Source organism: Xenopus laevis, chromosome 6L (genome assembly GCF_017654675.1).
Source record: "Xenopus laevis strain J_2021 chromosome 6L, Xenopus_laevis_v10.1, whole genome shotgun sequence".
Classification (NCBI taxonomy): domain Eukaryota; kingdom Metazoa; phylum Chordata; class Amphibia; order Anura; family Pipidae; genus Xenopus; species Xenopus laevis.
In genome coordinates this window covers 138,951,541-138,978,395 of record NC_054381.1, presented here as the reverse complement: position 1 = coordinate 138,978,395, position 26,855 = coordinate 138,951,541, and the positions used below count along the sequence as shown (strand labels likewise).

The window sequence follows — 26,855 nt, the reverse complement described above, 5'->3', positions numbered from 1 at the left end:
TCACCTGGGGACAAATCGGCTCTTCTTCGGGTGACTTATCTCCCCAAATAGCCTTCCCGTCGGCTAGAAGCGAAATCACCGGCAGAGTGGCACTCTGAGCACATTGTTTTCTGAAACTTCGGGCGACTTTGGAAAACGAAGCTCTCAGAGTGCCATCCTACCGGCAATTTAGATTCTAGCAGGTGGGAAGGCTTTTGGGGAAAAGTAGTTGTGCGAAGAAGAGGTGATTTGTCGCCGGGCGACTAAACTCCCTGAATCTAAGCATGTGCTTCTTAGCCCTAGTCTACTAGAAAATCATGTAAACATTAAATAAACCCAATAGGCTGGTTTTGCCTCCAATAAGCAGGGGCGGAACTACCGGGGGAGCAGGGGGTGCGAGCGGGCCAGGGCCCGCACCCCCTCAGGGCCCCCCGGCAGTCCGCGCGCCGCTTTGCGGCGCATATTCCCGGCCAGTTCCGGGTGTACAGAGGGGGGCGGGGGGCCCGGCTGCGCATCCTGCGCCAGGACCCGCCCCCCCTCTAGTTCCGTTTCTGCCAATAAGGATTAATTGTACCTTGGTACAAGCTACTGTTTTATTATTACAGAGAAAAAGGAAATAATTTTTAATCATTTGGATTATTCGGATTAAATGAAGTCTATGGAAGGCAGCCTTTCCGTAATTTGGAGCTTTCTGGTTAACGGGTAAAAAGGAAATCATTTAAAAAATCAACTTTGCTTGAAATGGACTTGCAGTAATTTGGAGCTTTCTGGATAACAGGTTTCCGGATAAGGGATCCAATATTTGTGTATGCAAGAATAGTTTTTAGATATAATAATGTTTGTTTTTTCCCTTTGTTATAAACGTTTTGCTGAGAGGGCCATGGCACATTCTGTGTGTAAATGACTGGCTTTTTGACAGCGGACAGGGTAAAAAGCTAATGTACTTGTTTGTTTTGTTATGTACATGTTAAATGTTACAGAGAAGGTGTCCCATTGCTGTTTGCTTTCACTAGATTGCAATTCCACGCTGAAAGTCTCGCACATTTGCTAAGCTTATCTACTGTCACTTCCTTGTTTGCTTAAAGGGTCACACTGTACAAAAGCTTTCATTAAACCTTATCTCCCAAGATGGATGATGCCCGTTCCTTTGCATGCATATGAGCATCCTTGACACTGAAGAGATAAGTTACCTGTAATTGCCTCCACCTAACTCACTATGTGGCGTAGCCTTCCTCCTTAGGCATGCGAGAGGGTCTGGCCTTTCCTCACTAGCACCTGATTTCTTTTCCAGTCCTTAGGAAGAGATCAAAGCGAAAGATCAAGTGGGGAGTGCAGTATTAGAGCAAGTATGTAAAGCGGGCAGATTAGGCTCAGCCAATTGGTCATTATCTGCTCTTTGCTTCTGCTTATCCCTATATCTTTGTTTGGAGTGTTCCAGGAGCTCCCTGCTACCAACAGAATTCTTAAATACACTTTGTTCAGCATTTTGCATTGTCATAAAGATAGTATTCCTATCACTTTGCTCACTGCATAGAATGCCACTGATGTTCATGTTAAGGGCTGGGACACACTGGGCGATTTGGGGAGATTTAGTCGCCTGGCGACTAATCGCCGCGACTTTTCTCCCCGAATGCCTCCCCTCGCTCTGCGCCTGGCTAAAATGAAAAATCGCCTGCGCTAATCACACGCGGCGATTCGTTTTCCGAAATCGCCCGAAGTTGCCTCACGAGGAGACTTCGGGCGACTTCGGAAAACGAATCGCCGCGTGTGATTAGCGCAGGCGATTTTTCATTTTAGCCAGGCGCAGAGCGAGGGGAGGCATTCGGGGAAGATTGGTCGTGGAAAGTCGCGGCGATTAGTCGCCAGGCGACTAAATCTCCCCAAATCGCCCAGTATATCCCTACCCTAAAGGGGAACTATTGCGAAAAGGAATATTTAATAAAAGCTTCAGCATACTGAAATAAGAAGTTTTCTAGATATAATCAATTAGAAATTCTGTACCATTTCTGAAATAATCAAGTTTATCTTCACTATTCCTCTCTCAACATCTGTTTCTCTTCATTCTCTCTTCATGCAGCAGTTGGATATTAATTGAAAGTTAGATCCAATATGTCTTAAGGTGGCCATACACAATCCGATAAAAGCTGCCGACAGGCCGTGTCGGCAGTTTATTGGCCGTGTATGGGGCCCCCCCAACGGGCTTCACCGATCGGGATGAAAAATCCCGTCGGTTCGCGGCCGCATCTATTCATTGATGTGGTCCTGCAATCTGACCGACCATTACTATTCGTTAGGATCCGATCGTTGGGGCCTAGGGCACATGATCGGATCAGCCCGATATTGCCCACCTCAAGGTGGGCATATCGGGGAGAGATCCGCTCGACATCGCCAAATGAGCAGATCTCTCCGTGTATGGCCACCTTTACAGGGGGCTCCTTTTGCCTAGAAGATGTATCACTCTATCAAAATCATGTCTCTCTACATGCAGAATTTGTGCAAAAATCTGTTTATTGTTAGAATTTTTTTTGTACTGGAATCCGTTATTTGAGTGAGCTCTAATTCATCTGCTAGGAAAGGAAGCCCCTCCATAAGATATATTGGATCTAACTCAATTAATATCTGACACCCATCCTTTCCTAGCTTATTTTAATCTAACCTAGTATTCCTTCATTATATGCAGGAAGGCACATTTATCAAAGGTTGAATTTTGAATTTATGTGAGGTTTTTCTTAACTCTAATAATTTCGAATAAACTCAAAATTCAATTGGGGGTTATTAAATAAAAAAATCTTATCTAAAACTCACACAAATTTTACCGACTTTAAAACTCATATCGAATTCGACAAAACTCAGTTCGAAACAAACTTGAATGTCAGGAAGGCTACATGTCCAAATTGGTTCCATTGACTTATACATGAACTCGGCTGGTTTTAGGTGGCGAATAGTCGAATTTGAATATTTAAAGGGCCAGCGTTGGATAAATCTCTAAATTCGTTTTTGAATTAAAATTCAAAACGAGTTTGGATAATTCACAATTCGAATTTGATGTATGTCGTACAACATGAAAGTGCAAAGCTCATTGTCACAGCTCTCACTTTGCTGACTGATTATCTTACCCATCCCTGCAACATGTGCCTCAAACCACCCTTTACTTTTAGCAAGCATTATTAATCAGGGCCTTTTATGCCTCCAGTATCTGTCGATATTTGTATGTAATCGGTATATATTTTTTTTTGTTTTAGGTAAATTTTATTGTTGTAACAACACAAAACAAACAATCCAAAACAAAAATGAATATACATATCTCAGTTGTGTGGTTATAATAGCTGTAATTTATGTTGGAGCAGATACAGCGTCATGTCTATAGCTGTTGTTGTTAGCAGCAGTTATTTGTGCCTATGAGGAAATAAGGATATAAAACCAAGGGATGTAGGTCATGTGTGTTCCATGGAGTCTGGGTCGCACCTGTGTGTTCCATGGAGTCTGGGTTTCACCTGTGTGTTCCATGGAGTCTGGGTCGCACCTGACCCCCCACACTTTGTCGTATTTGTCTGGTGCCCCTCTTGTTTCATACGTCAATTTAATTAAAGGAAGAGCTCCGTTCATCAGACATCTCCAGAAGGGTATAGTAGGAGGTGTATTCCCCATCCAGTGCATAATGACTGTTTTTTTGGCGTAGAACACAAGGGAGCGTAACAGAGTTCTGGCCACGTTGGTTGGTATTAGATCATCAATCACTCCCAGTAGGCACACCACCGGGTCGACTAGCTGTGGTGCACCCAGTTCAGTTGCTAGGGTCTCCATTACTTTGGTCCAGAATAACTTCACCGGGGGGCAGAACCAGATCATATGGATAAAACTGGCACATCGGGGGCACAGATCGTCTTGTCTTTTCCCAATTTTTTTCAGTTTACTTGGTGGAGAACCTTATATTGTATCAGTCTGTCCCTTATCGAGATTAGGAAGCTGTAGGCTGTTTCTATTGCCTCTGCTCACTGCTGTTGGTTAAGTCAGGAATGGCCTTAACCAAGAGTCCATAGGAGGTTGGCTCTATCAAAGGGGGGGGGGTTTGACCATTAACTTGATGTTCTGGTATATTCTAGACAGTAGTCTAGTAGTCAGGGGAGGGGTGATAGAGAGTGTTCTCAATATTGGCCATGGACGTTGTTGGGGCAAGTGTGTGGAACAATGCCTGAGAGGCGTGTCTCAGCTGGATGTACCCATAGAGTTGGATTTGTTGACTGGGAAGCCACTTTTGTAGTTCATGGAATGTGGGAAACTGCTCATTTGGAACTAGATCAGACAGCCTTGCATGTCCAGTATGTAATGTGTTGACATGTACACCCACTTTTTCCTTTCCTGGCCCTAATTTGCATATGCAAATTCGGATTTGGTTTGGTATTCGGCCGAATCTTTCACCAAGGATTCAAATAGTGGATTCGGTGCATCCCTAATCTATATATATATATATATATATATATATATATATATATATATATATATATATATATATATATATATATATATATATATATATATATATATATATATATAATCATCATTTCTTTATATAGCATCAACAAGGTACACAGCACTTGACAATAATTTATAATGAACTGAGGTCTTATAATAATGTAACAAACAAGGGTTACAGTGAAAAATAGGATCAGAGGGGCCTACTCACAAGAGTTTACAATCTAAAGGGTTATGGGTACATTTGAAACAAATTGGGTATGTTATGTATTAAACAGTGTTAATCCTAATGGTATATTGCATATAAATGCAGTGGAGGCTGAGGTGTTGCTTCTTGTGAGGGTTAACTCTTGAACATTGACTTGAAGTCAATGTGCTTTTGCATGGTTCGTGATTATTCCTACCTTTGAACTGTAGCGAACAGACAAAAGATAAGCTGTGTGAAATGAACTGATGAAAAAAGTTTGACAGGAAAACAGGTGAAGAGAAATAAAGTACTGCCTTTTCACTAAATTGGTAAATCTGTAGCCGATTTCAAGCAGTCTTACAGCTCATACTTTGATGTATCCGTCTGTCTTCAACTAGACCTGAATAATGTCTGCAGTTTATTTCTGATCCCCTTTTCACAGTCTTCTAATCCATTTCGTGCCAACTTTTTCTGCAGCTTTAAGAATTTCCTGTAGCAGCGCAATATGAAAAAGAATGATCTTTCTTCGGGAGATTAATCCAACAGTTGGGAACTAATGCGCAGTCTCCTATGCATGATTTTTACACTGTATGGGCCCATTAACAATAAAAGCACAGAGGTTCTTCTCCTTAATCCTTATATGTCTTATACATCTTACCCGCTTGAAATTCATCGCACATCTCATTTAAAATAAGAATTTGAGATGTGAAAAATATGTCGTTTTACAAGGAATAAGGCTTTCCATCATTTGCCTGTGCTATAAGCTATTTGTGAGGTGGTGGTATATCTTTAACACATTTCATGGTGCAAATAATCATTATTGATTGAATGTAAGGTGCAATTTATATTAAAGGGGAAGTACACCTCCTTGTTCAACGTGAGTGCAATAAATAGGGTTTGTGCTGAACATAATTTTGTCTATTGTTTAAATCACAAAAAAAAAAAAAAAAGTTTTTTTCTTGTTCTTGAATAGGGCAAACAGGTACATTGAAGCTACGTGGGCCTTTGCAGAGTTTATAATGAGATTGCCCTCTACCTTTCCCACTTTGTTGTGACTGTTTTGTCAGCAGGGGTTTATCTGTACACTGTTACCAACAGGATGCTATGGGTTAAAGTACTGGTGCAAAACTGGGCCTATATATTAGTTGATTTTCCTTTTCTTTAGTGTATTATACACATGGGGATGCACATTCGGCCCTTTTTCACATGGTACAGGTATATGATCGTTATCCGGAAACCCATTATCCAGAAATCTCCAAACTACGGAAAGGCCGTCTACCATAGACTCCTTTTTATCCAAATTATACAAATTTTTAAAAATGATTTCCTTTTTCTCTGTAATCATAAAGCTGTAACTTGTACTTGATCCCAACTAAGATATAATTAACCCTTATTGGAAGCAAAACCAGCCTATTAGGTTTATTTAATGTTTACATGACCTTAGTAGACTTAAGGTATGAAGATCCAGGTCCCGTGCCTTCTGGATAACCGGTTCCATACCTGTATCTTTATTCAGCAGGAAATAAGGAGAGCAATGTGCTTGTTGGAAATAGTTTCTAATTTTCATCTGCATGAAAGCAATGGTGAGTTGTTCTTAGTGGTCACTATGGGGATCCTCTGAGAGCCGTACATAATGCTAATCTCAAGTTAAAATATTTAAACAGCTGTAGGACCAATGCCGTCGAAGTGATTATCTAAATGATAAATCAAAGCATAATGTTTATAATTCACTTGGCCTTGTAAGACTTGATGACATGGAAATGTCCTTCTCCTGATTTATATTATGTTATAGAACAGATAACATATGTATGTAAATAGTTTATCATGTAAGGCTCAGTTTCTAGCCACCGATATTTTCCTAGATATTTATTTCATGACTTGACTTTAACTGTTTAAACCCTTTTTTTCTGCAAACTGTTTTAAAACTTGTCAATCCCGAGCTCTCATTTCTTTTAACTGCAGCTGTGTCCCAATTGCAAAATATCCACTTTTCCGTGTATCTTTCTTACCGCACAATGTTCTTAACCAGCATAATAAGGCTTGCTTGCGATATTGCCTTTTCCATTTGCATCTCGCTTCATAAATCAAGAGCAAGTTGTGATGCCATTGATGTATGTTTTCTTGAACATTTGGGGTCCATAGTGCCATTGTAACAAGATTCAGTTGTCACATGTAGCTATGCTTTTATTCATTACATGCAAAGGGAGCCCGGCAATTATTGACTTCTCAGGGTAGGTGTAAAGTACAGGATTTCCTTGCATCACAGCCTCAGGCCACATTATGTACAATCTGCTCCAGCCTAGACTCCAATTCTCACCATATCTTCCTCTGTTGTTCAGAGCTAGGTAATAAGACATTGTTTTCTAGCTAGTACTGCAGATAATAGAAAGGGATAGACAAATACAGGTTATCCGGATGCCTGTTTTCCAGAATGCTTCAAATTACGGAAGATTAATTTATTGTAACCTCCGCACACCTGTAATTCACTCTCCCTGCCTATGGTGGTGCTGGACTTCCGTAGACCGGGCAAGGTCCCTTAGCAACAGTGAAGAGAAGTAACCGGATCCACACACACACAATGATGAAGTGTGGGTTAAACCCCCGAAAACGTTGATCTTGTTGGTGGCACAATAAAAGGGGATATTCCCAGACTGCTAAAAATTGTGTGTGTGCGGATCCGGTTACTTCTCTTCAAAGTACGGAAGGCCATCTCCCATAGGGGTAGATTTATCAAAGAGTGAAGTTAGAGATCTCCACAGTTTGCAGAGTGAAATACCTTTTTTTCCGTTCATTTCTATGGGATTTTTAAAGGCGTATTTATCAAATGGTGAACTTTCACTATCACCCTTTGATAAATACGCCTTTAAAAATCCCATAGAAATGAATGGAGAGAGGCGGTATTTCATTCTGCGGACTGTGGAGATCTCTAACTTCACTCTTTGATAAATCTACCCCATAGACTCAATTTTAATCAAATAATTCAGATTTTTAATAATGATTTCCTTTTTGATAAAGTTTTCATTTTCACGATAGTTCCTCTTTAAATGAGTTTACAACATCTACGAATGCTTTACTAAAAAGTAGATCTGTCATCGAGACACAAAAAGCCGTATAATAAAAGTCCTTTTCAAATTAAACATGAAATCCAAATTCTTTTTTTAGTAAAGCATTCGTAGATGTTGTAAACTCATTTAAAGAGGAACTATCGTGAAAATGAAAACTTTATCAAAAAGGAAATCATTATTAAAAATCTGAATTATTTGATTAAAATTGAGTCTATGGGGTAGATTTATCAAAGAGTGAAGTTAGAGATCTCCACAGTCCGCAGAATGAAATACCGCCTCTCTCCATTCATTTCTATGGGATTTTTAAAGGCGTATTTATCGTAACGCCCTTTGATAAAGGCGTATTTATCGTTACGCCCTTTGATAAATACGCCTTTAAAAATCCCATAGAAATGAATGGAGAGAGGCGGTATTTCATTCTGCGGACTGTGGAGATCTCTAACTTCACTCTTTGATAAATCTACCCCATAGACTCAATTTTAATCAAATAATTCAGATTTTTAATAATGATTTCCTTTTTGATAAAGTTTTCATTTTCACGATAGTTCCTCTTTAAATGAGTTTACAACATCTACGAATGCTTTACTAAAAAAAGAATTTGGATTTCATGTTTAATTTGAAAAGGACTTTTATTATACGGCTTTTTGTGTCTCGATGACAGATCTACTTTAATCCTTACTGGAAGAAATACAATGATATTTGGGATATATAATGTTTAAATATATTTTTTTAGTAGATGTAAATCAAGTAAATGAAGCAAAGGCCCCGAATCTGGAAAACCCAAGGTCCCAAGAATTCTGGAAAACAGGTCCCATACCTTTACTACTTTTCACTGGAGTTACTGTCAGGAATAACTTTAAAATTATTGCAAATTTATAATATAAATGTAATATTGGAAAGTTGTTTAGAATTATGTAGAAACAAAAACTTTGAGTGATTCTCTGGGCACTTTATTTACATTATTTTTTTATTTTTAGTGAGAAAGCCTGGTATTAACAGTCTAGTATGCGAAATTTCTCAGATACCCCTTTGCTTAAAATTAGCAGGTTCAAGCAACATGCAGTGAAAGGTGGAAAAGGACTTCCAGGTTGTAGGAAGGTTTGCAACTTTAAACCAGTTCATGACCTTGGATGAAATCTATCAGTGGGAATTTCTGATAAATTTGATAAAGGTTTAAGGCTAGCATTCTGTCCCCAAGGAAAGGAAACAAGGCCAACTGAGGTCTTGGCTGTTACTTTATCTGCTTAGATAAGGAAGTTTATGTGTCTGCTGCGAGATATCCCACCTGGGATACTGCTAAAGTATTATCAACATCCTCTTAAAATGTATTTCTTTATCGTCTCTCAGATCTTCTGGCTTTGTGCTTGTAAAGGTAATTTGCCCATAATATTATTTCTAGTAAATTAAAAACTCTGTAAACTTTACTGGATGTTCTGCACATATGATTGAGAAATGAATGCCTACTTTTATTTTGGTTTATATGCAAGCACCAGTATTATTTAGTCATCATTCTAAAGTCTTTCCAGCTGCCAGTGTAAAGGTCACATGAAGCTCCCGCTGTGTGTCAGTCTGTAAAATGGGCCAGACAAGGATGTTTTCGGCAGCTTGCTACTCTTCGACATTCTTACTTGCACATCATCATTTGAGAGAGGATTAAAATCAGTCTCTGGTTACGAGCCATAAGAGGTGATGCTGCAACTTATTGTTTTTCTTTTTATTGGTAAATCCAGATGATTTTGCTTTAGTTAACTGGAGTGTATCTCTGGCCATAGATACTTCCAAGGACTGTTCTAAGTTCCTGAATCCTTCAACTTTTTCCCCCGTGTTGGGGAGAATGTTATGAGATAAATTGGAACAGAACAAATGCTAAGAACATGTATCAACTTTAGTCTACCTATAGGTGCATCTCCTGATGTCTTTCCTAAATGAAACTAGTCTCCAGTATTTGATGCAAATGTCACCATGCAGCAGAACAATAGTCCAAAGCACACTTCTAAGCTATTCAAAAACTATTTTTTGAAATAACAGCAAGTTGGTGTACTGTCTTTCATGGACTTATTGGGCATCATCATCTCAATCCTGCTGAGAGGAACTTCACAATCACATTTCTACAAGCCAAATAGTTACCCCTCAAGAAAGAGCTGCATCAAACTTAAACTGAATATAAAATTTAAATTAAATAAAAACAGTATTATGGCACTGCTGTGTGGACTATAATTCTAATTAACTAGAGGAAAACAGTCTGTTTCCGTAGTAAACTAGTGTTTCTGGATGATTCTAAATTTGTGAGGATTCATGTATCTGCTTATAACCATCAGATCTTTAAAGTGACATGGATTTAAGTGTCTGTGTGTGGTTCTGCTGAACCCTAATCCTGGATTTGCATACCAAATTTAGATGATGATGTCTAGTCAAGGTCAACTCTATTCATGGCCAGTATATGCAAGGTTCTTCTTGCTAATTTCACATTGGTACACAGGTAGTGTCTGATGATAGTTTTTTGAAATAGTATTTTAATGTTTTCAAAATTTGCCAGTATTTTATTTTCCATTTACAAAAGTAATGGTGTGCAATTTATATCCAACACATCTCCAATACATCTTGACAAGCTTTGTATCTTAAAACCCATTGTTGGTTGACTAAGGGCCCATTTGCTAAGGGTCGAAGTGGAATTTCAAATTCAAAAACGTATAATTTCGAAGTAATTTTTGGGTACTTTGACTATCGAATAGGCCAAAATTCAATTTGAATTGCAAATACTTCACAAATTTGACCATTCGAAAATCGAAGTACTGTCTCTTTTAAAAACTTCGACACTTCGCCATCTTAAACCTGCAGAATTGCTGTTTAGCCTATGGGGGAACCCCCTATAACCTATATGAGCTGTTGGTTACGTTTTTTTTAAGTTTTTTTTTGTAAAATCGTACGAATCGAAGGATTTCATCGGACGATCGTATGATTTCAATTTAGTGGAAGAAAACTTTGACTATCGTACTACACCTATTCAATGGTCGAATTTCGAAGTTTTTTCACTTCGAAATTCGACCCTTGATAAATTTGCCCCTAAGTGTACAAGAAGAAGCATCCCTGCTGCAGACTGGATATCTTCCAAATTTAAGAGACATTGTTGCCATTTTTCCTTTGGCAATAAATATAATTTAGAAAATCTCAAGACATGCAATTTATTTAGTATTTTACTTGGCATACGGAACCCGTGAGCTTGGTTCTCTGTGCTTGATACCAGTTTAAACAGCAAGTATTGTTTTAACAGCCGTGTTAAATAGAATATAGCTGCATAAAGCCTGTTTTACTTTAATTTGCTAAACAGGGTGGTAAGTTACTGTATTACAATATACAGCTGAGCTAATGTGACAATGGAAACCCTGTGATAGGATCTTTCGTTTATTATATATTCATACACTTAGCGGATTTTGGATGTGTTAAATCTTGTTGGATGCCCTCTTGGGTTGTATGAAACTCACATCTGGAGATCTTTCTGAAGCCTAATTAAACAGTGGAAAAATTATGCTAGGCATCCTTCAGTAACAGAACATGCTACAGAAATATCAAAAAAAACACGTTCTTTGCATCAGAAATGTTTAATGTGGGTTTTGTGGTGGTTTTTATTACGCATGAATATTGCTTGATTGTTCCATATTCTGATATTTCATTCTTTAGTAGAGTTTGCTTTCAATTTAAAATGGACATTGAAGCTTACATTTTTTATTTAGGTTTAAACTTTTCCTTTTATGGTGCAGGGGGCATCTGGACAAACAGACAAAAGGTCCTCTGCACAAAACCCATTATCAATATATTAAGGACATTTTGTGCCTCAAGCTACTAAAAAAGACAATCTGGGCAACTATGTGGCATCTGGTATTTAGAAACATTAAAGCCACCTACACCCTACGGATAATGGCACACATAACTTTTTCTCCTCTGGTGTAAACTTACCAAAGCACTCTGAATCTCCTGTCAGTGCAGGTTTCCGCACATTAATGCACAGTTTTACATTTTTGTGCCAAAATTCATCTCCTGTGCACACTTTTTTATTGGTCATTAAAGTAGGGGTTCTGGCAAATGCCAGAGGGGCTGCTATAAGGTCCCATAGAAAGTCGTTATTTAGTGGGCTGGCGGGGGCTGTTTGGGCCTCTATGTGGGCTGATTGGGCCTCTGTGTACCTGAAATTCCAGGGCCTATTTTCAGTTCTCAATTCTCAGTCCGGACCTGAAAGTAGGTGTATCCTTAATGAAGAAAGATATGGAGATACTTGGGAATGATAAACCCAGCTGTAGGAAGCAATGCCAGTTGACAGCAGAAAGCTATTGTCCTGTTTTAAAAGGGGTATAACATGAGGAAAGGCTTATTATTCCTCTTTACAAAACGCTGGTAAGTCCCTGTATAGAATTTGTAGGGCAGTTGTCTGCAGTAGAGTCCTGCATGGGTCCAGTTGGACAGACCCGTGCCCAACCCTACCCCATTCACTGACAAGCTGACCCGCACCCGCTACCACTACTAGACCCCCTACCTAGACCCGCTACCCACACTTGCAAGGGTTTACACACCACCCGACCCATGGACCCACATGACTGGAAGTGACATCACCATGAACTGGAAGTGATGTCACTCTGGAGACGGCTCAGGTAAAGGGAACAAACTAGCTAGACTGGCGATAGAGAGAGAGGGATAGACCTGCAGCTGGCCTCCATAAGCAAGCTGGGTACCTGTAGACCATCTGCCACTTTGCAGGTATGCCTCGTATACCAGTAGGAGTGACCTTCTTTATTTTATTATATAAAAAAAAAAAGTAATGCATTACCTAGTAGGGATGCACCGAATCCACTATTTTGGTATCCTTCGAATACCGAACCTGAATCCTAATTTGCATTTGTTAGGGGTGGGAAGTTGAAAAATGTTTTACTTCCTTGTTTTGTGACAAAAAGTCACGCGATTTCCCTCCCCGACCCTAATTTGTATATGCAAATTAGGATTCAGTTCAGCCAGGCAGAAGGATTCAGCCGAATCCTGCTGAAAAAGGCCGAATCCCGCACCAAATCCTGGATTCGGTGAATCCCTGTTACCTAGGGCCTCTTGTTGTCTTCTGACAAATTAATAATAATAATAATAATAATTAATTTCACCTTTCAATTACAGCAGCATAAGCATATCCACATAAAAATGTTATGGTATGTGTATGACTGTATTACAGATGTGTGACCAATTATAGTACATTGTTACATACAGTCAATCCACCAACTATAAGCAGCCTGCAACATTTTTTCATATACTGTATCATACATATTAGGATATAGGATATTTTTTGTCTGTAGGCATTTACAGTCATTTACAGTAATTACCGCCACTGAGCATGACTTGCCCTGGGACTACGTGAACCTAACCCAGGCCTGAGCTATTGCTATATAAAAAGTTTTAAGAGTATTGGTTTTATTGCAGTCACCACTCTGGCAGCATTATTTCAGCTACATACCCCAAAAAGATGCATAAAATCGCTAATGCTGGTATATAAATATTTCATCCATGTGCGAGAGAAGCTGAGATTTTAATGAGACAAAACTGAAAGTGTCAGAAATCAGCTAATGACCATATTTTTCCAGCTGGCCTCAGTTCTAGGGCTTTTTATTTGGTGTTATTTTTAAACTGACTTAAGAGGCTTACGTGAAAATCTTCGTTTGAAATGATGCTGCAAATGTCCAAGCAGTTTATTTAGCTGCACCGTCGAGAAATTGATTTATATTATGTATGATCAACCACGATTTGTAAACTGCTGTTTCAATAATATTTGTAAAGATTCCGATAAAATTTGTAGGAAGGGTGTAGATAGCACTTGATTACATTCAGCTCTAAAAAATGACTACAGGATCCCTTATTCAAAAACATGTTATCCAGAGAGCTCCAAATTGTTTCATTTTTTCTCTGTAATAATAAAACAGTACCATGCACAGGTATGGGATGGTTATTCAGAAACCTGTTATCCAGAAAGCTCAAATTACGGGATGGCTGTATCTCACAGACTCCATTTTATCCAAATAATCCAATTTTTTAAAAATGATTTCCTTTTTCTCTGTAATAATAAAACAGTAACTTGTATTTGATCCAAACTGAGATATAATTAATCATTCTTGGAAGCAAAACCACCCTATTGGATTTATTTAAAATATACAGGATTTACTAGTAAGATAGAGGTATAAAGATCCAAATTACGTTATCCAGAAAGCCCCAGGTCCAGAGCATTCTGAATAACAGGTCCCATACCTGTACTTGATGGTAATTGCGCTGGGTGAATCACTATTGGTGAAAAAAAACAATCCTGTTGGGTTTATTTTTGTTTAAGGTATGGTGATTAAAATTACAGATTACAAAATCTCGTATCTGGATAACCCCAGGTCCCAAGCATTCTGGATTACAGATATTGTACCTTGCTTTTTAAATTTTTTTGTATTTTTATTTTGGTGGATATGGACACCTTATGTCACCCTAAAGCCAGTGGTGTTTCAATCAATTGGAATATGAAAAATAGGAGACTGTGATGATTGTATTCAGGTAGGGAATAGCACTCTGCAATAAGCTCTCAATACATTTTAAAACATATACATTTTTACTTGAAATCTCACTCTGTAGTTAGGTTGAGTGAATACATAAGGTGAGTTTTTGTCTAAAATATGCAGTTAGGCTTCTAAAATTAACATTTCCATTAGCATTCTAATGAAAATGTTTTTGCCTTCAGAATACTTGTAATTTTCTTTATTAAAACTTCATAATTTTTTGGTTCATTATTTAGGTCCCTGCAGTTAGACCATAAGGTTTTCTGCTGTCCATTATCCTGGATTTCAGCCAAGTTTTTTTCTACTAATGAGATGCCTTTCTGCCTGCTACATTTGAATTTATTTTTCCCTACAGGATATTGCTGGAGCTGGGTTTTTTTAACCTGTTCTGTAAAGCTGGTATGTTATGGATTCTTAGCCAAGCACCAGACAAAAATATATGTATATATGTAGCTCACAGAGCATGGCACTTACATTTTCCTATTGTATTGTCCGGGATACTGTCATGGGAAAAAACATTTTTTTCAAAATGAATCAGTTAATAGTGCTGCTCCAGCAGAATTCTGCACTGAAATCCATTTCTCAAAAGAGCAAACAGATTTTTTTTATATTCGATTTTGAAATCTGACATGGGGCTAGACATATTGTCAATTTCCCAGCTGCCCCAAGTCATGTGACTTGTGCTCTGATAAACTTCAATCACTCTTTACTGCTGCACTGCAAGCTAGAGTGATATCACCCCCTCCCTTTTTCCCCCCAGCAGCCAAACAAAAGAACAATGGGAAGGTAACCAGATAACAGCTCCCTAACACAAGAAGGGGGTTATGCAAGGTTCTTCAAAGGAATGTTATGGGGTCCCAACTTGTGATAGAAAGGCAGTATAGATATAATTAAAACTATTAAAAAAAAAATGTTGTACTTTTTAGATCGTAAGGGGAAAAGCAAATATTCCTTCTCCCAAGTTTTGCTTATTAGGCAGAAGTTTAAAACAAACGCTGGATATATTTTATCACCAGGGCTTGTCTCCTATCTATTTTCCTATATTTAGTGAATGAGCTGTGTAGAATATTCCATTATGTTCACTTTTACATTTAAAACCACAAGTTGAGGTGCCATATTACTAACCTCTGTAGAGCCACTTATCTTGTTATAGATGAGATTGTTTCTACAGGCTGCACACGCAAGTTTTCTACACCTTGATTGTTCCATCCCAACTGTAGTTTGTAATGGAATGAGTGAAGGCACACTCCTAAATGTTTTGGTCAAATGTGGTGGAAACTGAGAGGTCTCTGAAGTCAATGGATGGTCTTTTACTTCCAGGCGTTTAAAATGTACCCAACAGAATATATACATATATTTTTTCAACTATAGTACAGATAATTGCTTCTTCATTGTATTTACTACTGGATGGCTTTTCCACAAAATACTGCAGCCTTTAAAAACCTTTTGATGTGATTTCTTAGCTGACCACTCCTTTATAAAAAAGGCAAAAAATAGGACAAAGTGACTTCATCAATATATCTTCAGAGTGTTAAACCTTTCCAAATGTCAAATATCATGTTCAATATCATGCTGGGCCATGCAGCTGGTGTATCAGACAGGTGCAAACATGTTTCTATGGGTGTGAAATACATTTTTTTATTAATATTTATTATTTATTAATTTCATTTATGAAGGATTTTGTCATCCTTCTGCACAGAAGCACTGGAGTGCCTTTGGACCAGTTTTGCAGATAAGTATCATGATCAGGTTTTAGAATGTTTTACCTGGTTGTGCTTATTATGCATTATTCCATGTGACCCTCCAATTTTCTCTTGCACCACAATCTACCCTCTAGTGCTACTTATTGGGATGTGAGGGAAAGACTGAATTTATAGTTACCAGAAGAGGAGCATGATTTCTTCCCTCCCCTATATTGTCTTGTTATTATGTTTTTGAAACATTGTGTTTCTCTTTTATGGTTTTCTAATACACTATGGGGGCTAGAGGTTGGTCTAGGGCTTTATGTCAACTGATTGGTGATGACATTATCCTACCTACAAAGAAAGCAGCATCTCCGTGTTAACCCTGCCTTTGGGACTAATGGAGAAAAAAATCTATAAACTCAGTCTGAAAACATGAATACATTCAGATTCAGTTTCAAAAAATGTAAGGTTATGCTCTTGGGATATAGAAATATGAAAGCTATTTCCCCCTGAAATGGGATTAAGACACACCTAGGATTACCCGTGAATAATCCTAAAATGGCCATACACGTTCAGATTTTTATTTGTTGTACAAAAACGATCAGATCGGATGTTCATTTTAATGCAACAATCTAAAACTAATCATTCAGATTTCAATTGTATGATTAAAGTAGGAAAAGTAGGTAAAATAAAATATCAGGAGATGTTCTGGACTGTAACGGAGAGACTGAATCGTACAACAGTTATGTCACCCATGGATATTGTCAGATAGGCAATACATGCAAAGGTATTATCTTTCACCGACTGAAATTTTCTAACATGTCTGATCGAGTAAATGACGGTTCAGCCATGGCATGAAAATTGTCGGGACAATTATTTGGAGAACACACACAGTCCAAAAATTGTACAAAACTAAATTAGGTATCATTATATCTGAATTTGTAGAATTTGGTATAGAGTCCCGTAAAGAGAGGAGAGGGAGACTGTTTTATTTGAATGCACTCAAAACAACAGTTTTGAAAGAGAGTGCGTTCCAAATAGCACTACTAAACTAATAAAGTCTATGGAATGTCTTGGTAATAAAAAAAGGCTGGCCAAGTTGGAGTTGTTTACACTGAAGAAGAGGTGCTATTTATAAATATGAGGGGGCCATGCAATAAACTATCTGGTGCCAATTTTATCACTAGATCTTTCCACAGGGCATGAGGACATGCCTTTGATATAGTCATAAGGAGGTTCCTTAAGAGTGAGAGCCATGAAGTTATAAAATTCTGTCCCTAATGTAGTTGTTTGGCAGACACAAGTATGAGTTGGATGCATTTTTTGAAAGTGAAAAAAGATAAGAGTTCTGCTGTTCATGGTCATACTTGATGAGTTTTCTGGAGGAGGTATGCGATAGAGGAGGTAGGGGCAATTTGCGGGAGTGGAGTTGGGGATGGTGGGCCCTTGCAGTGGACTCCCCAGTGGGTGCCACGCACCCCATTCAGTTGCCCTTTTGGAGTCATGAAGGCATTCTCCTCCATTCTGAAGCAATTGTAGACTGCTTCAGAAGGGAATTGTCTACCTCTAGAGCTGCTATAGGTTACATAGCATTTATTTGAATAACCGCTTGATGGATATGTTGTTTTTCAGCCTTAATTTCAATGTAACAATTATAAAATAAGTTGTTTTCTTACAAGAATAGGTTTTCTGCTTAATTTGGTGGTGCTTCATTCTTTGAGGAATTGTGGTCCTGCTACTCGTATCTTTGTTGCATTTTGTATTGCTATCATGTCAAAACAAGCAGGAACCTTGGGTAAAAATAAAATCATAATCTAATTTTAACAAGTTTGAGAAAATTAGGCCTCCAACAGTTTTCTTTTTGTACCGAGACACATCTTTTGTTTCAATGCTCCACCTTTAACTTATATGTACATTTATTTGTGTTCTTGTTAAAGAACAAGTAACCTAATTTTCATTCAGCGTCCACATTTTGGCATAAAAGAACTTTATTAAATTGCCCTTTTTTTATCAACATTGTTAAAGCGTATGGAGTTCTCCCAGTTACGTTTCAGTGGAAAGAAGCTTTAGGCCAAGCAAGTGTGTGAGAACTTGGACGCCACGGTGTACGGTTTCTGTTGTGTGCATCTGGAGAGTTGTATACTTCTTGCTGTAAAACATTAAGGTGTAATTAACTGGTATCAATCAGTACCTACAGGTGCAGGTTGGCAATTAAATGACCCTAGCCCAGTATTGTGTGTACGTTTAACCCCTAGATTTAGTGTAACAAATCTGAGCTGTTTGGTTTCTTTTCATCTCATTAGATCCAATTAATGAATCTTTAATGGAAAACATTTGCGGCACATATGATACGACTTCTTACTGCAATTCTCTAGTTACATAAACAAAAATAGAGTACTTGCTAACTACTTTATTTCCTCGGAGGTTATTAAAATCCACAGAAAGAAAATATTTTGGGAGTTTCATATGTATTTATAGTTTTTAATTAACTGCATGTTCTTTATTAATCACATGGGGATCATGTTCACACTTTTGGATATGTTCAGCAAGCCCTTATGTGTTAATGTATGTATTTTTGTTAAACCAACACCAATAATACTCCATATTAGGGCTTCAGCCTTCAAGGTAAAGCAGGACTACTACTCATAGCATTTTTTAACTGCATTTTTATTCATGAATAAATCAGCGCAGGCCTAGATCACTTACACATACCCAGCCTGTGACTTTTCAGCAGTTGCTGAGCCTCAATACTAAGAAATTTCAGGTAACCAGAAATTGCTGTCTTCTTCTAAGTACAGCAGTTCTTGTTAGTTCTATAGCAGGCATTGCAGTTTGTATTAGGATACTGGCAGTTGTAGGCCCACTATAGCTGGACATCTGCAGACGTTGAATTACCCCTCTTGCGATATAGCCACAATTTTTGTTCTCCCCTATGTTCTCTTTGCTATCCATTCAATCCCCTTATGAATATATTAATATTTTCATTGCTGTTTCAATAATATTTAAAGTGTATCTTTTCCCAGGACGAACAGAGCTCAGGTTCCAGTGATGGAATATATATTTGAACTTCCAAACTTGACCATTCAGGCCACAAGGGCTCAGACCCTGTTGCTGCAGGTTATATGTGATAGCTGGTCTTACAGTTCCAAAACTAGTGGCTCTTCAGCGCTTACTGAGGCTCTGTTGCATGAGATCTTCCCTACAGCAGGTAAGGATATTGCATTATTTAAACTAATTGTGAAATGTGTTGCTATAATGCCATCTAGCCTTAGATCTAAATTTTCTGCTTCACTATTATTGGATGTGTTCTAGTAATCATATCAATTATCCTGTTTTCAGGTTTAACCCTGCATTTGGAATCTAAAGCATAACATGTCTAGTATCAAAGGGAGGCTCACTGGGGTTGATCTCACCTTGTGTGCAATAGCCCTATGTAGGGGTGGCAAAAGTTCCGTGATATAGGGTTTATTTTTTGTTCAAGGGGAACTATTAATATTAATAATTAATTTAATTAATTCAGGAGTTGGGTGTCAGATGAATCCACTATATCTTATAGAGGGCTCCTTTTGCCTAGAAGATGTACTAGAGCTCACTCTATCAAAATTACCAGACATCACGTCTCTCTACATGCAGAATTTGTGCAAAAGGGAGTTATTTTGTTAGATTTTGTTTGTACTGGAATCCGTTATGTGAGCTCTAATACATCTGCTAGGAAAGGGAGCACCCTATAAGATATATTGGATCATTCATCTGACACCCAACTGCTGCATGAAGACAGAATCAAGAGAAACAGATGCCGAGAGAGGAATAGTGAATAAAAACTTGATTATTTCAGAAACAATGCATAACTTTTTAATTGATTTTATTTAGAAAGGTTCTTATTTCAGTACAAGGAATCTTAAATTTTTATTTTCTCGATAGTTCCTCTTTAAGTTATCAGGGACAACCACCTCAAATGTTAACACTGCCATTAAAGTGGACCTGTCACCCAGACATAAGCTGTATAAGAAAAGTCCTTTTCAAATTAAACATGAAATCCAAATTCTTTTTTTATTAAAGCATTCATAGCTGTTGTAAACTCATTTAAAAATCTCAGCTGTCAATCAAATATTGCCTGCCCCTCTTCTATGCCTTAGGCATAAGAGTGGGGCAGGCAATTTCTTTTACTTTCATTCAGCACTTCCGAGATGTCACTGCTCTTCTCACATTCCTCCAGGTCTTTTACGATTTAATTGTGTAGCCAGTGCATTGGGATGTGCATCAGGTCCCCCATTCTGGTGCACAAACAAGATTCTGAGATGATACAAGGCTTGTCTTAATAACAGTGTCCACAAAATGGCTCCTGCCTGCTTGCTATAATTATGAATTCCCAGACTGATGGAAACCAGATTCAAATAATTTATACAGTGTAATTAAAGTTCATTTTGCTTGACTAACTTGATAAAATAAAATTTGAAATATTTTTTTATCCCCTTTAAAAATGTTTCATTGAATTTCACTGGACAAAGATTATTATTGCTGTATTTACATACTACACACATTGTAGGGAGGACTCTTTAAGTCTGAAAGATTGATAATACTGATGGCTAACTGAGGGAGTTTCATGCAGAATGGCAGATTAAAATGTTACACAGTGTGAAATCCTTTACATCAAGATCAGAATGTCCAAAGCTGAAAAGATCTCCCTAGTGCTTTAAGGTGCACTAATCTAATTATTGTAGATCACTGCTATGCAGTTTTAGACTCTGTCCTTCACTTCGGTGCTGAAGTCTGGTAACAGTCTCTTCTTACATCTCACAAACAAACAAATCAATCAATTCAAAGTGCCACAGTTGGCACCTTATAGCCAACACTTTTGTAAGGATAAAAACTCAGACAAAAACTAATGCTGGGGTTACAGTACATGTGAGCAAATACGATCTAAAAGGGCAAACTTAATTTATTTGACTAGTGGTATAATGTCAGTGATGCAAGATAATAATTCTGAGAGCCATTTTGCTATCAATCACAACCTTTTTTTATCCTAGAAAATGGGTGCTATAAGTACTTTACATATATAGGCTTCATTTGTGTATGGCACCCCAGCGTGCAGGAAAGCTCTAGTTATTACCATGTTTTATTTCTAACACACTAAGGTACTAAAAATGAAATTAACTGGCTTTGAAAGGAGACAGGTTTGTAATGTATGGTAAACCTTTCTATGGAAATTACTGCATTCGTTGTTATTGCAGCTGCAAATTCAGGTTCCCATCATTCTGTCCCAAAGATTAATTTTTCCTACCCTGGAAATAAACAACCATTTTATTCCACCCTTTGCATTCATAATGGCACACACATTTTCTATGAATAAGAGGGATGATTAAGTTATATTTACACTAGTTCTGTGTTGTTAAATCACTTTTTTTCACTCAAAACATCTTTTTTTCCCACCAGCTATCTAACATGAGTAGTCTCAGTACTAAAGCTTGGCAACACATGTAGAGAGACGGATAAGCAGTTTGGCCAATGCAGTCATTGGTCAGCCCACATATTAAAGGGGATTGCACAACTTTCCCATTTGTGGATAAGAACAATTTAGCATTCCTAGTGTGTAAATATTTTTTTGGGATTTTATTTAAGAAAGCATTTAAGGAGGAAGTTTGCCTTGCTCCAGTATCACAATAGCACACAAGCTAGAGCAGTCAGATTAATGGCAACGTAGACATGCTCTTTGTCAGGATATTTCACTTGAATGGAAGTTTGTGATACTGATGGTACTTGCCCTTTTCAGCCCAAAAATAAAATGGAGAGAGCAGAGAAGGTGATTTCTTCCTAGCATTTAAAGGGGTGGTTCACCTTTAAGTTAACTTTTAGTATGCTATAGAATGGCTAATTCGAAGCAATTGATCTGCATTAGTTGCCATCTTTTGACTCCAGCTCTTATTATTGCTAATCATATTTATATTCCTGTCTCTTAAATCAATACATTGTTGCTAGGGCAATTTGCAGCCTAGCAACCAGATTGCTAAAAATGCAAACTGGAGAGCTACTGAATAAAAATCTAAATACAGGTATTGGATCATTTATGCAGAATGCTTGGGGCCTGGGGTTTTCTGGACAATGGATCCTTCCATATTTTGGCTCTACGTACCTTAAAGGGATACTGTCATGGGAAAACATGTTTTTTTTTCCAAAACGCATCAGTTAATAGTGCTGCTCCAGCAGAATTCTGCACTGAAATCCATTTTTCAAAAGAGCAAACAGATTTTGTTATATTCAATTTTGAAATCTGACATGGGGCTAGACATATTGTCAGCTTCCCAGCTGCCTCAAGTCATGTGATTTGTGCTCTGATAAACTTCAATCACTCTTTACTGCTGTACTGCAAGTTGGAGTGATATCACTCCCTCCCTTGCCCCCCCCCCAGCAGCCTAACAACAGAGCAATGGGAAGGTAACGAGATAGCAGCTCCCTAACACAAGATAACAGCTCCCTGGTAGATCTAAGAACAGCACTCGATAGTAAAAGCCAAGTCCCACTGAGACTGATTCAGTTACATTAAGTAGGAGAAATAACAGCCTGCCAGAAAGTAATTCCATCCTAAAGTGCAGGCACAAGTCACATGACTGGGGCAGATGGGAAACGGACAAAATGTCTAGCCCCGTGTCAGATTTCAAAACTGAATATAAAAAAAATCTGTTTGCTCTTTTGAGAAATGGATTTCAGTGCAGAATTCTGCTGGAGCAGCACTATTAACTGATGTGTTTTGGAAAAAAAATGTTTTTCCATGACAGTATCCCTTTAAAAAAAACAATAGGCTGATTTTGAGTCCAATAAGGATTAATTATATCTTAGTTTGGATCAAGTACAAGTTACTGTTTTATTATTACAAAGAAAAAGAAAATAATTTTCAAGAATTTGGATTATTTGTATAAAATGGAATCTATGGGAGACGGCCTTTCCGTAATACGGGTTTCCAGGTATAGGATCCCACACCTGTAACTCAAAAAGCACAAATGATAGAAAATTTTAGTTACCAGACTTTCAGGTGACAAAAAACCTCTCAAATCTGCCTTGGCAGGGGAGCTTTGCATTACTTGCGTCCTTTTTTTCTACAACTTTTGCTTGCAATGCCGTTTTGTCATTGTGATATTTGTCCCTGTGATATTGCTATATAATACACAAAAGCCATGAATATCTTGTAAATTATATCTTTATAAACGGTGAGTTCTGATGTCATCAGTTATAAACGGTGAGTTCTGATGTCATTTCTGTCACATGACTCACTTAAATTTGTGTATTATAATAAATAAAGTACCCCCAGTTGCAAAATATGAGGATATTAGAAGTTACCTCGGAGTTCCATGACCTGTATAAAAACACTCGGCCTTCGGCCTTGTGTTTTTATATGGTCATGAAACTCCTCGGTAACTTATAATATCCTTATATTTTACAATAGGGGATACTTTATTCACTATATAAAATATATTGAAATTCATGTAACGGCAGGTAATTTAATATTTGCTAGTGCTGAATGAGTTAAAGCGTTGAAGAGCAAAGTGATGTGGAAGCCCACATAAAATATGCAAAACTTCACGTGATCTGTGAGCTGTGGCCTGTGTACAATCTCTACCCCCATTGGGCAGATTGTTATTTTGTTGACAGCCCAGCACCATTAATCAGGTACTTTGGCCGGCAAAACGACTTGCAGGCCTCTCATTTCATGCACAGCACAGTTGTCATGGGAATTGAATCCCTCCTGCAAATGGTGTCTTAAAGCTAAAACGAAATCTACTTTCCAGAGAGCAACTGTAAAACTATTTTATGTAAGATTTCATGTGGGATACCTTAATGGTTGAATAATAAATTTTACCTCATAAAAATGAAATTCAATAATACAGTAGCTTTTCTCAGCGCAGTAGCATCTGGTTGATCCTCATGAGAGCCCATATTTTCCAACTCATTAGGATCATGTCGTTCTGTATGTCGTCAACATTGGGTTAGCCAAGCTACCTTTACTTACATAACCGCCAAACTATTAAATAGGTCTCTTGTGGAGTGAAGTCAAATATTCCCCTTATTTTGCTTTTGCCTTGGAAGAAGAGAAGAAAATGTACGTAGTGTAAGATTTAAACATCTGGTCCAAACCACATCAGGGTAAAAATGAGGAAAGTAACAAGATTCCATATTCCTCCCAGGTGTGCTTATAAAACAGGCTGGAGTCACTGCATAGTTCTTTAACCACTTAAGAAAAAAAGGGGGTTTTGGGGGGGGGGGGTTGGCGAAAGCGAATTTGGAATAGCTATGTTCTTCCCACATGTTTGTGTTTTCAGAATGACAAACAAATAGAATCATTGAGTGGGTATGACATAAACGTTTTCTTTGCTGTGTAATATGCCAGCTGTGCTGCTTGGTTTTAACACTCAGAAATTTGCCAAAACTATCACTGGTTTGCGTTCATTTAAAGGCAAGCTGGAGGCATGGATTCTTACTCCTGAAAATTAACAGACTGTGTAGCAACATAGTTCATCATTAAAAATTACGGGTATCGTAAGCAGGATCTGATAAAATATCTTTGTACATTCACAGTTGTTCTGGGGAACCAAGAAGATAGTATCTGGTGGAACAATGGCGGCGGACTTAGCACTGCAGCCTTGTAATGGCCTTAAATGTACAGGTATGGGACCTGTTATCCAGAATGACCTGTCTTTTTCCAGATAATGGATCTTTCAGTGATTTGGATCTTTATACTTTAAAGGAGAAGGAAAGGCTCGGTGCACTTGGGGGTGCTAAATGTTAGACACCCCCAAGTGATTGTATTGACTTACCTGAAACCTCGATCTGGTGCTCCTATCACCGGGCCGGTTGTTATAACAGTGAGCACCACAGAGCGTTCTTCTTCCGTCTTCCTCTGTCTTCGCGTGGCTGCAAATGTGCAGTATAACGAAAAGCCGAACTTCAACTAAAAAGTTGGCTATTTCACTCAACTGCGCACGCGTTTGCACCGGGAAATTTGAAGAAAGAAGAAGACTGAAGTGGATCGCTCCATGGTGCTCACTGGAGTAACCCCAGGCTGGTGCAGTTGAGCACCAGCCCGGTATTCAGGTAAGTCAATACAAGGCACTTGGGGGTGCCTAGCATTTGGCACCCCCAAGTGCACAAAGCCTTTCCTTCTCCTTTAAGTGTGCTAGAAAATCGTGTAAACATTAAAGAAACCGAATAGACTGGTTTTGCTTCCAGTAAGGATTAATTATATCTTAGTTTGAATCAAATACAAAGTACTGTTTTATTATTACAGAGAAAAAGGGAATCATTTTTAAAAATGTAGATTTGGATAAAATGGAGTCTATGGGAGACAGGCTTTCTGTAATTTAGCTTTCTGGATAATGGATCCCATTCCTGTACTTGTAAAGAGCAATCATGTCCCCTTGCAAGCACTTTGTCTCCAAAGACCATCCTTGATAATGTTTCCTTGTAGTTTAATTGCTCCATTCTGTTAACCAGTTTAGTTGCACACCTCTACACATAGGGGGCAGATTTACCAAAGTTCGTGGTGAAGTTTCGAAGTGAAAAACTTCGAATTTCAAGCTATTTTTTGTGTACTTCGACTAGGGAATAGTCATACTTCGATTCGAATTTGAAAAAACGTCGAAATTTTTCAAAGTACTGTCTCTTTAAAACTTCGATTTCAACCATTCGCCACCTAAAAGCTGCCGAAGTGCTGTTTTAGCCTATGGGGGACCTCCTACAACCTGTATGATGGCAATTGGGGGAGTTTGGGAGATCGAAGGTCGAAATTAAAAGAAACTTCAAATCGAAGTACCTAAGTTTTTATGGGCTACTTACCAGTAATCTAGATGTAGACAAAATTATATTTTTATCCCTCAATGCCCTTGTTTGTTCAAGGGAGTACTTCATTCAGTTTTATAGCTTCTGCCTATTGTTGCATTGTCTGTTATCTACAAAAATCCTCTAATCATTTCCTATGAATGTGGCCTCCAACATACTACCATTTGGTGTGCATTATTTATTTTTACCCTTAGATAACCTTGCATTTATTAATGCTTAACCTCTTTTGCCAATTTCTTCTTATGCTTCCTAAATTAAATTAAATAAAATTGATTAAAATAACTGGCAAAATGAATTGCTAATGTTCAGCTCAGTTTATTGGACTAATTTTGCAGACTGGTGTATATTGCCCCTTTAAAGCCAAAAGAACTCCCTTTATTCACTTCTTTGTTGTTATTTGTTAGTTTTTCTTTGTCTCGTCACCAACATTTTTTCTTTTGTTCACTGAATTGAAATGGCAATGGTATCATTTATTAACATGTTTTTTTGAATTTTTTTTTTTTATTTGTGCAGTATTCATTATAAAACCGAAGGCTCATAGACGCTTCAGTTACACTTATATTTGGTATTCTAAACAGCCATGTGCACCATGTAAAACATATATAGCTGGCCTATGTAGTCTGGGTGCTATTAGAAACCATGGGGCACTGTACTACCTTGTTGGTAAGGCCTGGGACACACATCTTTACCAATTGCATGCCAAGAGTACTATGGTACAAAAAAGGAGGGTTGTGGGTGCACTCTTAAGACCATATAAAAACATATTTAAGTACAATAATCCCCCGTCTAAAAAAAGAATATACATACAAAGTTATGATAATAAAATTGATAAGCCACCATACCACGGCGGTCCCTAACTTGTTCGTTTCTCAGAGCTAAGCAGAGCCCACTGAGCATGTGAGTGTCGCAGACACTTTCCAAGATGGTGACCCCCTGTGACAAGTTTGAAGTCCTGGATCATTGCTGCTATTGACAAACTGAAACTTTAGGCTGGTGCAATAAATCCAGTATATAAAATATGGCAGTTTAGCTTTTAACCAGGGAGCTCTCGTCCAGTTTTTTCCTATACCAATTA

The 26,855-nt window shown here is 38.0% G+C and overlaps 1 protein-coding gene across 6 annotated transcripts in view; it reads left to right on the top strand.

Annotated features, from left to right (window-relative positions):
* vps13b.L (vacuolar protein sorting 13 homolog B L homeolog) overlaps window positions 1-26,855 on the top strand; it is a 591,067-nt gene that overhangs the window by 91,475 nt on the left and 472,737 nt on the right. For all 6 annotated transcript variants that reach the window (XM_018268144.1, XM_018268145.1, XM_018268146.2 and 3 more), the window contains exon 17: window positions 18,976-19,160. In XM_018268144.1, the coding sequence (XP_018123633.1) occupies window positions 18,976-19,160 (185 nt within the window). The remainder of the gene's footprint in view (window positions 1-18,975; window positions 19,161-26,855) is intronic.